General features: G+C 32.3%; 1 protein-coding gene and 1 long non-coding RNA gene across 2 annotated transcripts in view; one reads left to right on the top strand and one right to left on the bottom strand.

The window, feature by feature from the left end:
• Positions 1 to 2,685, top strand: part of LOC128247049 (uncharacterized) — a 60,677-nt gene extending 57,992 nt beyond the window's left edge. The window contains exon 3 of the long non-coding RNA XR_008263482.1: positions 2,410 to 2,685. This is a non-coding gene — a long non-coding RNA (uncharacterized LOC128247049). The remainder of the gene's footprint in view (positions 1 to 2,409) is intronic.
• Positions 2,686 to 4,475: 1,790 nt separating this feature from the next.
• LOC106869795 (alpha-centractin) overlaps positions 4,476 to 12,786 on the bottom strand; it is a 26,402-nt gene continuing 18,091 nt past the window's right edge. The window contains exons 9-11 of the mRNA XM_014915659.2: positions 11,628 to 11,689; positions 11,253 to 11,293; positions 4,476 to 9,733 (exon numbers count right to left, since the gene is read on the bottom strand). Coding sequence (XP_014771145.1) covers positions 9,631 to 9,733; positions 11,253 to 11,293; positions 11,628 to 11,689 — 206 coding nt within the window. The 3' untranslated portion in view covers positions 4,476 to 9,630. The remainder of the gene's footprint in view (positions 9,734 to 11,252; positions 11,294 to 11,627; positions 11,690 to 12,786) is intronic.

The raw sequence follows: 12,786 nt of genomic DNA, 5'->3' as shown, positions 1-12,786 counted from the left end.
AACTTAACGGTTCGGCAAAATAGACCGATAGAATAAGTACTAGGCTTACAAAGAATAAGTCCTGGGGTCGATTAGCTCGACTAAAAGGCGGTGCTCCAGCATGGCCACAGTGAAATGACTGAAACAAGTAAAAGAGCAACGAGTATATTCTGTTCTAACAATCTTTTCTTTCTTTTCGTAGTTCTCTCCCTTTACATTTTCCAGGGAAACGACTTAGATTACATGTCCTAAGTTGCGTCCCTTATCCAACTGATTTTTTTCTGTTTTTTTTTATGTAGTGTATGTAGGTTTGCCGTGAAGTATCCTATTACTGTTTAACTCTTATCAATTACTTACTCTCAACAGAACATAGGAATTCTGAATGCATATCTGGGACAGAACCGCTGCTACAGATGTACACAAACATCCAAGAAGACATCCCCAAATCTATTTGATTGATAGGCAATGATTTACTCATGTCGTATTGTTGCTACAGTGGTCTCTACTCTCTGAACCAGCTATCCGCATATCCTCCTCCAACCAGATTTAATTAACTTTTTTAAGTCCTTTCTTTCAATCTAGCTGTATCCCATCTCATCAACGCAAGTGGTGATCTCCAATAGTGACAGCGACATCTTTTGACTTGTTACATTTTATATTAAACCTCCTGGATCTTTCTGATTTAGCGGACACCATTTGTTTTCTAACGAAACACTTTCAAACTTGGGATTCTGGTAGAATGTGTCATATAAAACATCTTTTTCTCTTAGCCTTGTTAAGAAAAGTTCGTATATTCGAAGTTATTTCATGTAAAAAGTTGTCGTATATCGGTAATTTCAACCAATCACTACGTCTATTCAGATGAAAACAATTACTGCTGTAGTTTGTCGACAACACGCTGTGGCGGTGTAATAGGATTTTTTCCCTTGAATAAAATTACTGCCGTTGTTTGTCAACAACAACTATCGGCGGTACACAAACGCACGAACGATGTCATAAATAACAGTACCGCCGATAATTGTTGTTGACAAACAATGACAGTAATTTCATTAAAGATCCCATTACACCGCCAGAACGTGTTGTTGACAAACCACAGCAGTAATTGTTTTCACCTCAATAGACGTCAGTGATTGGTTGGAATTACTGAAATACGACAACTTTTAACATGAAATAACTTCGAATATAAAAATTCTCTGTTCTACAAGTATACGAAGTTTTAAAGTGTTTCGGTAGAAAACACACTAAATAAAAAATGGTGTCCGCCAAATCAGAAAGATATAACCTCCTTGTGAAAACATACTGTATCACGTCATTACTACACCTAAGACCGCACACTAAGCACTCCTTTTTCAAAAATATAACCCTCTGAAATTTTTTCCACATCCACACTTTCCAGCAAACATTAATTTGCCTATAGTTGTTTACAGTAAATACCAACCACAACAATCTAAAAGGCTCTGCGAAAATTATGGGTACTGCTCCTTCTCTGCTGTTCATTAATTTTTTTTTTTATGTAGCTAATGGTAGAGCTTACAAAGAGAAACAGGACAACCCCTGGTGATAAGAATCACAGAATATCATAAAACAATAATAGATGTTTGAAGAAAATGTTAGGGATAGAAGAAATTAAGTGTGTAATTCAAAAGAGAAAATGTTAATCGTCGCAAGATCAGTGTTATTCTTACGTTCAAGGGAAGCAATACAGTATATTCCTTGCAAGGGAGGTAATTTGTCAGGGAGTACTCCCTCACTACAATGCAAATTTGGCTGTATAAATAGAATAGTAATATTCGAGAATTCCCCGACAACGTAAGAAGAAAAGTTAAAAGGGAAGTTATATAAGAAAAAGAACTGAATTGTTCTCCAGCTAAAACGAAAAAACTGGATTTTTGTTTGACAATGTGAAACAAAAGTATTGTCAATATTTTCAGAAAAGTCAAAGGTAAGAAACAAAGGTGGAAAATCATATGTGAAATATTCATAATTATTAAATTTTTTATATATTTGCTCTTGGAAAATAAATTAAAGTGATTACTTCAACAAAGCTAAGGAATTTCTTGAACCCCACCACCTACCTCTGTCGCCCTGCTTAGAATGTCTAATTCAAATTTCATCCTGACTAACATCCGCCACCCTGCTTAGAATGTCTGTTTCAAATCTCATCATTCATAATGGTAATCTGCCACTTCTGGTAATTATGTCTCAAGTTTTGGGATTTGTCAAAAAAATCACCAGGAAATCAAAATCAATGAGTACATTTGGTATTATTGTAATTTCATTATTGAATGTACAGTGCTTGGTATGGTGTTACATGTCTATATTTTATTTTGAAATATTGAAGTAGTTTAGCTTTTCCTTTCTACACTATTTTTCTATGTAGTTCATTAATTATTAACATTTGAATCTAACAATGCTTTCTTTATATTCCAGTATGACTATGTTATTACTGACTGAATGGTGAAGGACAACATCAAACCCACTAGAATTAACTCTAGACACTAGAAGGATGAAACTAAAAACACTAAAGGCATTCAGTCTGACCCCACAACCCAATTTCTTATAAAGGCACAAGGCCAAACACTTTGTGGAGGATGGATTAATTAAATGCACTCCAATTAAATGACTGAAAAAATAAAAGAATATTTAATTGATGATAATGTATACAGTAAAGACAAAATAAACGAATATTATTTTGTATAATTATAATGGTGTTTTACATAGGCACAAAGTCATAAATGTAGTATTCATTTAAATCGTCTGCAGTACTTGTTTGAGCGATTCCCAGAAGTATGAAACATAATGTTTATTTTGGTCGCAATTGAAGACAGAACGTAAAAAATGGGAACAGATGATACAATGCATTTTGTTCAACTTTATAAAGATTCTGGCAGTCCACTGTTTTATAATAACAATAATAATCCTTTTTCCGAAAGGCACAAGACCTGAAATGTTGGGGAGGGAAATAGTCGATTACATCGACCCCAGTATTTCACTTGTACTTAATTTATCGATCCCGAAAGGATAAAAGGCAAAGTCGATGTCAGCGGAGTTTGAACTCAGAACGTAAGGACAGACAAAGTATTGCTAAGCATTTTGCCTGGCATGCTAACGATTCTGCCAGTTTGCCGCCTTAACAACAACAACAACAACAACAACAACAACCTGTGATCATATCATCATCATTTAACTCATTTGTCCATGCTGGCATGGGTTGGACGGTTTGACCAGAGCTGGCAAACTGCACCAGACTCCAGTCTGATTTGGCATTGCTTCTACAGCTGGATATCTTTCCTAACTTCAAACACTTTACAGTGTGCTGGGGGTTGTTATGTGGTACCACACAGGTGCACATAAATGTGCCTTTAATCAGGAATGAAGAACCTAGGGTTAAACATAGTAATTTTTTTCTAAATTAGGCACAAAGCCAGAAGTTTTGAGGAGTGGGAGTAAGTCAATTACATCAACCTCAGCACTTGACTAGTAGTTATTTTATCAACCTTGAAAGGACAAAATGCAAAGTTGACTTTGACAGGATTTGAGCCCTGGATAGCCAGGGCTATTCAGCTCAAAACATGAATAGCCAGAAGAAATACAGTTAAGCATTTTGTCTGTTGTACTAATGATTCTGCTAGCTGACTGCCTTAGTAAAAATGGTTTCAAATTCTGGCACAAGGCTAACAATTTTGTAGGAGGGGATAAATCGATTACATCAACCCCAGTACTCAACTGATACTTATTTTATCGACCCTGAAAGGATTAGAGGCAAAGTTGACTTCAGCAGAATTTGAACTCAGAACATGAAGACAGACAAAATGTTGTTAAGCATTTTGCCTGGCATGCTAATAGTTCTGCCAGCTCAGTGCCTTCACTGCCTTAGTAATAATGACTGTTTCAAATTTTGGCTCAAGGTGAGCAGTTCTAAGGGAGGAAGATAGTCAATTACATCCACCCCCAGTACTTGTTTTAAGATCCATTTTTGTTGCTAGTGAAGGTTAGACAGCTCATTCTGGCACCAATTTTTCTGTGGGACCCAATGTAATAATAGTAATAATTATTTCTTGCATTGGTACAAGTTAATAAATTTGAAAGGCAGAAGTGTAATCAATTCAATATATGCCAGTAGATTTCTGATAATTATTTGACCAACCAGAGGGACAAAATAATACAGGCCAAATAACAACTTCAAATTACAAAAGGACAAAATACAGCAATGATTCAGTCCAGTTCTTTTGTTTTTTACACTTTAATGCCTCATTAGATTATTTCTAAGTTTGTTTAACATACTTTTGGAAAAGGATATGTCAATTGAAACTGACTGGTACATATTTTTATCGTCCTCAGAGAGATAAACAGATGTGAACCTGGCTGAATAAGAATTGGATGCATAAAAGAAACTTAACTGAGTACCACAAAGCATTTAGTCATATATTCTACCTTTTCTGTTTGTTACTCACCTGTTTGATGATATTAAAAAAAGTTAACAAGAATTCTCAACAGAGTATTAATTAATGAGAATTTATTTCATTTTATTTTAAATCACCCCTTCAACACACTAGCAACCTCAATCTTGTTCTCTGTCCAGACAGTAAAATAGATAAATGTTGCATGTTAGCTCTATTTATGGGACACAGAAGGAAAATAACACAGACATTAAACAGTTTAGGCTTTTTCAATAAATCTTCTCAGACTACTTCAAACATTGCATCAATTCTTTTCTATATGCTTCATTTTATTTCTTAAAATATTGCTGCATAAAATTTAACCTCACAAAATAGCATAAAAATACAGTTAATAAATTTATAATGGCTAATATATATGTATTTATTGTGTCTGCATGTGTGTATAAATGATTGATGATACTCATACTACCTTTAATATAAACTTGAAAATTTACATCATCACTTAAATTTCGTAACACATTCTACAGAAATAAAACTTTTGCTACAACTGAAAGCATATTTATGTTTGTTATAAAGAAATTTTAGGGCTAAAACATTAAGTTAAAGGATTCCATGACTTACAATAAAACATTAAAATAAGTCAAAATTATAAACACACACCCTCTCTCTCTAACAATGTTTAAGCCCACAAAATTACTTTACAGATAAACTTAAATGTGTTGTAGAATCCCCCCAAAATATGGTTAACTGTTGATATTATAAGACGCTAATATTAGTGAGAAAATTAACTATTCATGGAGGTAACCAATTATGACTCATATATCAATACAACTTTTAACAACTTGAAAATGAAGACATGTCAGGAGACCTATTCGCCAAAAGAAATGTGTATGTGTGTGTGTGTGTAGGACATAGGAACAGTGTGAAATGCTAAACACCTGACAGTAGTTAGTTTGATACAATCTCTAAAGAATATTCACCATGATAAAACGGTGCATGGAACATGTAACAGATCAACAGACTTTCCAATTAGAAAGAGAACCTGGGCACAATAGAAATTGGTACACAACTTATGCTCCCTAGATTAACACAAATGTTAAGACTAAACAGATGAAAATTAGGGAAATTGTCTGTAGTTTTATGGCAAGCTTTATGTAGCATCCAAAACCCTCTCTCTCTCTCTCTCTTAACAAATTCCCTACCATTGTTGACCACAATAGCAGCATTCATCCTCCCATAATAAAGATATAGTCACAGCCAGAAGTCCAAAGTTTAATACAACTTGGCAAGGCAGATATATACTAACAATATGCCTAGAATGCTGTGCCTTAGCTCTGATCAGGAAAATCTGGCTGGGGCCACACAACAATTACCATAATTCTAGAAACATCAACAAAAAAACAATATCGATAAACATTTCCAATACAGAAAACAAGTTAACTCAGAGGGAAAATCTGATAAAACAATACTCAAGTAAATATTATTTTCAATTATTTATTTATCAGTTTATAACAAGATACTGCCAAGTGAAACAATCGTGACATGAAATGTTTTAAAAGAAAATAGAAATAATAAAGTCTTAACTTAAAAGAAAATGAAAATAGTCTTAAAGAACTTAAAAGACAATCTATCATGTTATGTTATGTTTAGGAAATATTTTGAATTTCAGAAATGATAATGTAATATAGTTTATTATCACTTTTTTAAAAATTTAATAGATTGTTTAATATTAATCAGTTACTTTTCTAGTCTTATAGTAATATTAATAATGATTTTCCTTCTCTTAGACAAAAGTAATTATTAGAAAAAGAATGTACATTGGGTTAATCATTCCCAGCAATTCCCTGGTATTATTTTATCAAACTGAAGAATGAAAGACAAAGTCAATCCTGGATTTGAACTCAGAATTGTTGCAACACAAAACTTCAGAATGTAAAGCATTTAGTCAAGTGTGTTGTTACTTTTGCCACAAATTTTAAGAAGGATTTAGTCATTGAAATCAAGCCATGTACTTGACTGGCATATATTTTATAGACCTTGGATGGATGACAGTAAAGTTGACTGGTAAGATTTGAACTCAGAACACAAAGTAATGTAACTAAATACTGCAATTTGGCCACTCCAATGCCCTTATAAAAATAATGTTTCTAGCACAGGGAGAGGGAATTTATTTAAATTGACCCAAGTACTTGACTGGTACTTTATTTTGTTGATCCCAGAAGAATGACAGGCAAAGCTGACCGTGGCAGAATTTGAACTCTGGCAGCAAAAAGCCTGAACAAACACTGTAAGGACTTTTGTTCAATGCTCCTTTGATTCTGTGAGCCAATCAGAAGGCAGTATTAAAAATAAATTTTGTAAGATCTTTCTAGTAATTGTTAGAGCTAAGTGACCATGTAAAGAAGATACAAGAACCAGATGTTATTGCAATAGAAACAAACAACCACTTCAACGTGAAAGGAAACAGACAAGATTTAGAAATATGTCAATTTGACAAATGAACTGAAAAACAATTAGGGACATATTAATTCCTTTAGTCACTGGAGTACTGAGAACAATACCATAAGCTGAGATCTAGATAGCAAGTTGCTTAAAACTTATCTTCTATTCTGCAAGAATCCTTCACAAAGCCCATTAAGTGTGAAAAGATTACTTATCACTAAATCTCAAATCATGATTCCACTGGCATGATCAATGTGGCCCCCAATAATAATAATAATTATATATATAAAGTCGCAATATTTATTCCAATTGCAATGAAGACAATTCAAAGAAAAAGCCTAAATCAATAAAAATATAATTAACTGATGGCAAACTCAAAATAGACAAAATATAATTGTGAAATGTTTTAAAATATGAAACAAACTCAGAAGATTGTAAAATGATATTAGTATAGCAGATAGAGTAAACAATGTGAAAAAATACCATATGTGCAATTAAAATTTATGAAATAAGAATTAAGCCACGCATGTAAATTAAAGAGACTATTGTAAAAGCAGAAACATGTTATCTCTAACCAACATTTTGATTTCATATTATATGTGTAAAATCTAATTCATTAAAGTCCTCTTCAATAACATCGCATTATTACCTCTTCTATAACATTGTGTAACATGTTCCATAAAACACATTTTTATAGCCTTTCCTATAACAGATGTTACTGTGATTAGTTCTATAATAATATTACTGCCTGCTCTATACCAAACTGTGCTATATTTTAATTTGTAATTACAATGTAATTTACTCTCTGTTCTACATGTAAGACTGCAGTAAGGTATGTTGTGTACGAAACTGTTCCTCAACTTGTTCTATAATAGACTGCATTATATCTTAAATTGTAATAGATTCTGTCTTGTTCTATACAAGACTATATCCTATAATTAATGCGACACTATTGCTTTGTATTGAATAACAGAACCTGTCATATCTAATCCTATATTATTATGTCCAATATATTCCCTAACATCTCAGCAAACAGTAACACTTCAGAGTTTTAAGATGCAACAATATCACTGGTACCAGAATTAACAGAGAAATCACAAAGCTTAAAAGTTGGTTGAGATTTACAAAGTTTATTGTTTGCTCAACAAAAAGTTAGGAATTGGTCATTCACCAAGACAGTATGGAAAACCAAAAGCATTTTTTTAACAGAGTAGTTTACTTGATGCTTTCAATTTTTTTGATTAATCATAATCCATCCTCGAGCTTTTTGATTATTTTGAACAATGAAAGATTTCAGGCTGACTCTCTCAAGTAATGCAAAGCTTTCTACGTTTGAAAATAAAATGAAACAGATTTACAACATACCTAAAATGCAATTAAGTACTTTTGAAATTCTGCAATGAAAATACTCTAAAACAACATTCAAGACACAAAATTCAAAAGGTGTCTCCAGAAATATAAATGTAATTAATGGTTCTAAACCAAAGATCGGTTAACAAGTACAACTAAAAATAACAACTAAAATTTTCTTCAAGTAAAGAATTTAACATTATAATTACCTCTTTCTTTGTTTTCATTTTTATGCCTTCAGCAAATAATGAAAGCAGACACAATCTGAAGAATCGGTCTATAAGAACAACTGGTGACAATAACTTGCAAAGCTCATTTGATTATGGTTCACCTTCAATGAGGCAACAATTAAAACTTTAGAGGAACAAACTAGAACATCACCAGAAAGAGATAAAAATAATTGGTATTGGTATAGAAGTAAACATGAAAGAAAACATTATCTTCTTTGTTCATATTAGTCGGAATGCATCACAGAGTTAGCTTGTATGATAGATGGCAAGGCATCATATCATGGAGAAATAATCATTTAGCTCTGCTAAATCATTATGTTCAACTGTCAAACAAATCCCAATAAACAATATATAATTTGAGACTCCCCCGATTCAGAGGAGCCTTTCTTTAAATTTCTTTTGAATGACTTTGCAAATTTCTTTGTTTTGGATCATTATTTTGTTATTTTTTTTCCAGGTTTTTCTAGATTTTTTTTTTTTGCAATGGGATGAAATAGAAAGGACAAAATAACTATTTTATCATCAAGCAATAGCAAAAGATTAAATAAATCAAGATGTTTGGCCAAACATAAAGAAGGTACAAACTTGAGCAGATGTTTAAAATGAAAAGTGAAAAAATAAAAATTGTCTTCTCCCATCTAAGTGTCCCTTCTCTAGATATCTATAGTAGCAATATCTGTTTAAATGAAATGAGAAAAGCATAGAAAAGAAATTAACTAAATATTAAACCAACTTTCATCCACTCACTCACTCACCAGGAGAAAATTACTTTTAAATATAAATGAGAGATGAAATAATTTGTTTATTATCTTTTGTATGGGGGAAGGGTCAAGGGTTTTGTTGTTCTTGTTGTCTTTGAAGTAAGCAAGAAATAAATCAAAAGAATTCTAAACAGAAAATGATAAGTCAATGGGTTTCTATTATTTTCATAAAATAAATATTTTTTTATATTTTCAGTAATTGTTTCTCCCTTCATTTCATTTAATAAATTTCAGATCTCCTGGGCACGATTCTAGTCACTACCCCCCTAGTGCTGTTTAGTAGAGTGGAACATTCTGAGAAGAAAACATTTTAAGTTTCTTTCATCTTTTGTTCTGTCAAACAGATAAATAGAATGGTAAATATATACACAGACACAAAAATCATTATGTTACATAAACTTCACATGCATAGGGGTAGGCTGTGTTTATTAATTGTAGCTGGTGTAGAGAGAAATGATTGCCATGTTTTTAAAACATCTTTCGGTGAACTGCTTTCACTCCTTCTTCATTGTACTCTCTCTTTGAAACCCACATCTTCTTAAAAGTATCCAATGATGCCAGGATTGAACCACTAAAATAATTTTTAAAAAAAAAAGAAAACAGTAAATAATTAACTCACAACAGTTTAAAAACATTACTACAAGAAAATTAATAAAAATAACATTATTAATATCCCAACAGTTACAGCTTTGCTATAAGTGCTATGATATAGCCACCAAATAATTATGATAGCCTTAAAGTGGCTGGCATTAAGAAAAACATCCATATATTAAAATAGAAACCATTCCAGAACAGATACTGAAGCACAGTGCAGTCCTCAAACCCATTGGAACCTGTCAATTATCCAACCAATGCCAGCATGGAATATTTAATGTCTACATTAAATAATGATGATGTATTTTACATTAAGGCTCCAGCAATAAAGAGTTTGTCCTTTTAGGCTCAAAGTTTGTATATAAGATAGGTTCCTTTGAACATGTAACATTCTCAATAGTGAAAGAAAATACATCTATATGCATTTATCTAAGAAATTTACAGTGAAATTGAATAACATTCATTTTAAACGTGTGAACAAAATCAATATGCAAACCATCACAGATATATGGATTTTTTTTTTTACAAGTGAACAAATAGGATGTATTGAAATTCATGGAATTTTACATATTGTATATCTTTCAAGTAAAAAAAGGAAAAGGTTATGTGAACTAGATGTATTGTTGCAAGAAGAAAGCTATAAACGGAATCACTCATAGAGATGTTGTTGTTCAGCACTTGATTTGTCAATTGAGTAGACTGGTGTTCCAATTGTGATCATCCCATTTTTTTGTATGCTAGAGATTACATTGTTCAATGTGACCTTCTTTTCTAAGACAATATAGTATATTTCATGGAATTTGGTTGCTATTTCTACTGAGTCATTTGATTGAATAGAAACTTCCTCATTGGCTCATTAAGAGACATTATAGATGTAGGTGGTTGCAGGATTAGAGTAGGTCATAGTGATACAGATGTGTGATAGTAAGTAGCAGTTACAGGTTGGTTATAATATGGACAGAGTAGAGGTAGGTTAGTAGGTTATGGTGTTATGGTGATAGTAAAGGATGACAGTCAGAGTGGTAGGTTATATCAATGTATGTGAAGGAAGTGGATGCAAGCTATAGTTGATACTTTAGACAAGTGTAAAGGTTAGATCAAGTGTAAACATGTATTATTTTAAGATAATGGTTAAAGTAGAGGAACATGATAGGCAGAGGATGAAAAAGGAAATTAACATGTGTTATTAACATGTGTAATAGTTGACAGCAGCCTCAGTGGAGATAGGTAGTTGTTGTCTGAATATATGAAGGTGACAAGGAGAGGTGTTGTGAACCTGTCAGGTATTAAAGGGAAGCCAATGAAGTATGTGGTGGTGGTGGTGTGGACTTGTAATGTTAGCTAATGGTAACAATTGTTATTAAGAAAGTCATAGAATAAGATAGTAAACAAAGGAAGAGACTAAATATATAAACAGATACAAAGAAAGAAAAATATGCTAAAATGTTTGTGAAACAAAAATAGCAACTAGAATAACTAATATCAAAGAAACTTACCCAATCCATGTGGAATACAGTCTCTCTTGGGGTGCAGATATCTAAAACAGAAAAAAATTATATATATATATGTTTGAAAATATTCATGTACCTGTCATTTTTCACTTCTTTTGGAAACAAATTACTAGTTTAAATTTAATTTAACTATATGATTAGTATCAGTTTAGTCTAGCTACTAGACTAGCCTTAATTAAGTTTAGACCATTTATATGACTAGTTCTATAATCATGCCCATAACTAGTTTCTTATGTTTTTTTGTAAAGGATCAATACAAAGCAAAACAGACTTAGAACAATATCTTTAACATAATTTTCTTCAACAGAATTTTTTGTGAAAAATTTTAATATTATGAACAAGAAAATAATCTCAACATACCCTAATTCTCAAATCTTTTGGTGCTAATTTCTTTACTTCTGTCAAAAGTCTGTCACCAAAGCCTGGGAAAATATGAAATTTAGGATTAAGAAGTGAAAATGCTCCACTTGATATATATTACTACACTTGTACATAAACATAAACACAAAGATAATACATATTAAAAAAAAAAAACGTCTTGATATGATGCATAAATCACTCAGTAACCTTTTTATACAATATATTTTCCATTTTTTCAAAGGTAGGGTGTGGTTCAAGAAAGATGTAACAGTTATTTTTTGCAAGTGAAGCAACTGGAGAGAGGTTAGATGTATTTATATATGGTAGTGTTGGTGGCTGTTATAATTCATGCGTCATAAGAGCAGCACCACTGAAAATATATTTCCTCATCATTTAGTCAGTTTATGTTAACGTAGCTCAGCAGACTTCATTTGCAGCACAATTATATTCTCAAAAGATGATTAACTACCAAACTAACGATTCTGCCAATTCACCTAAACAACAGCGGCAACTACCAAATTCACAATACCAGTACTGAAAGTAGGGATTTATGCTAACTAGTAACTGCTTACAGCTAGATAGCTGAACAGTTCTGTTTACGAGTTTCCTGACCATGAATACACCACAGTGCCAGTGACAGAGACAGAACTGCTAACTCTTCTGTTGATATTCCAATACTCACTCAACTCGGGTTATCAAAAGTGCTTTCTTTATTAACTTTATGCTCAAGTTTTTATTGCATCTGGGGAGAGTCATTCTGTTTTAATGTCTTATTAACACACTCATTGGTTCAATTTCCATTCATTTACTTAACTATTTTTTCTAAAATTTTCGTTGCTTCTTGCAACTTCTTTAATAGACGTTGATTCTATCAGTTATCGGAGCTGCGTTCTTTTTGTTTGTTTGTTTGTGTGCATGTGTGCTAAAAAACCATTGGTGTAATGTATATCAAGGTAGGTAACTCTAATTTCTTAACTGATAACAGCTGCCATATAAATTTCACAGTAATATGAAGATACAAGACCACAATTAAATCCACCTTTAAATAGATGAAAGGCAAAATTGAAACTGGCAGGATCTGAACTCAGAACATAAAAGTTCAAATCCTGCTGAGATCAACTATGCCTTTCATCCTAACATCTCAAGTTTGTTTGTTGTT

Source organism: Octopus bimaculoides, chromosome 2 (genome assembly GCF_001194135.2).
Source record: "Octopus bimaculoides isolate UCB-OBI-ISO-001 chromosome 2, ASM119413v2, whole genome shotgun sequence".
In the NCBI taxonomy this organism is placed as follows: Eukaryota; Metazoa; Mollusca; class Cephalopoda; order Octopoda; family Octopodidae; genus Octopus; species Octopus bimaculoides.
Note: the sequence above shows the minus strand (reverse complement) of the source record. Positions and strands in the feature narration are given on the sequence as shown.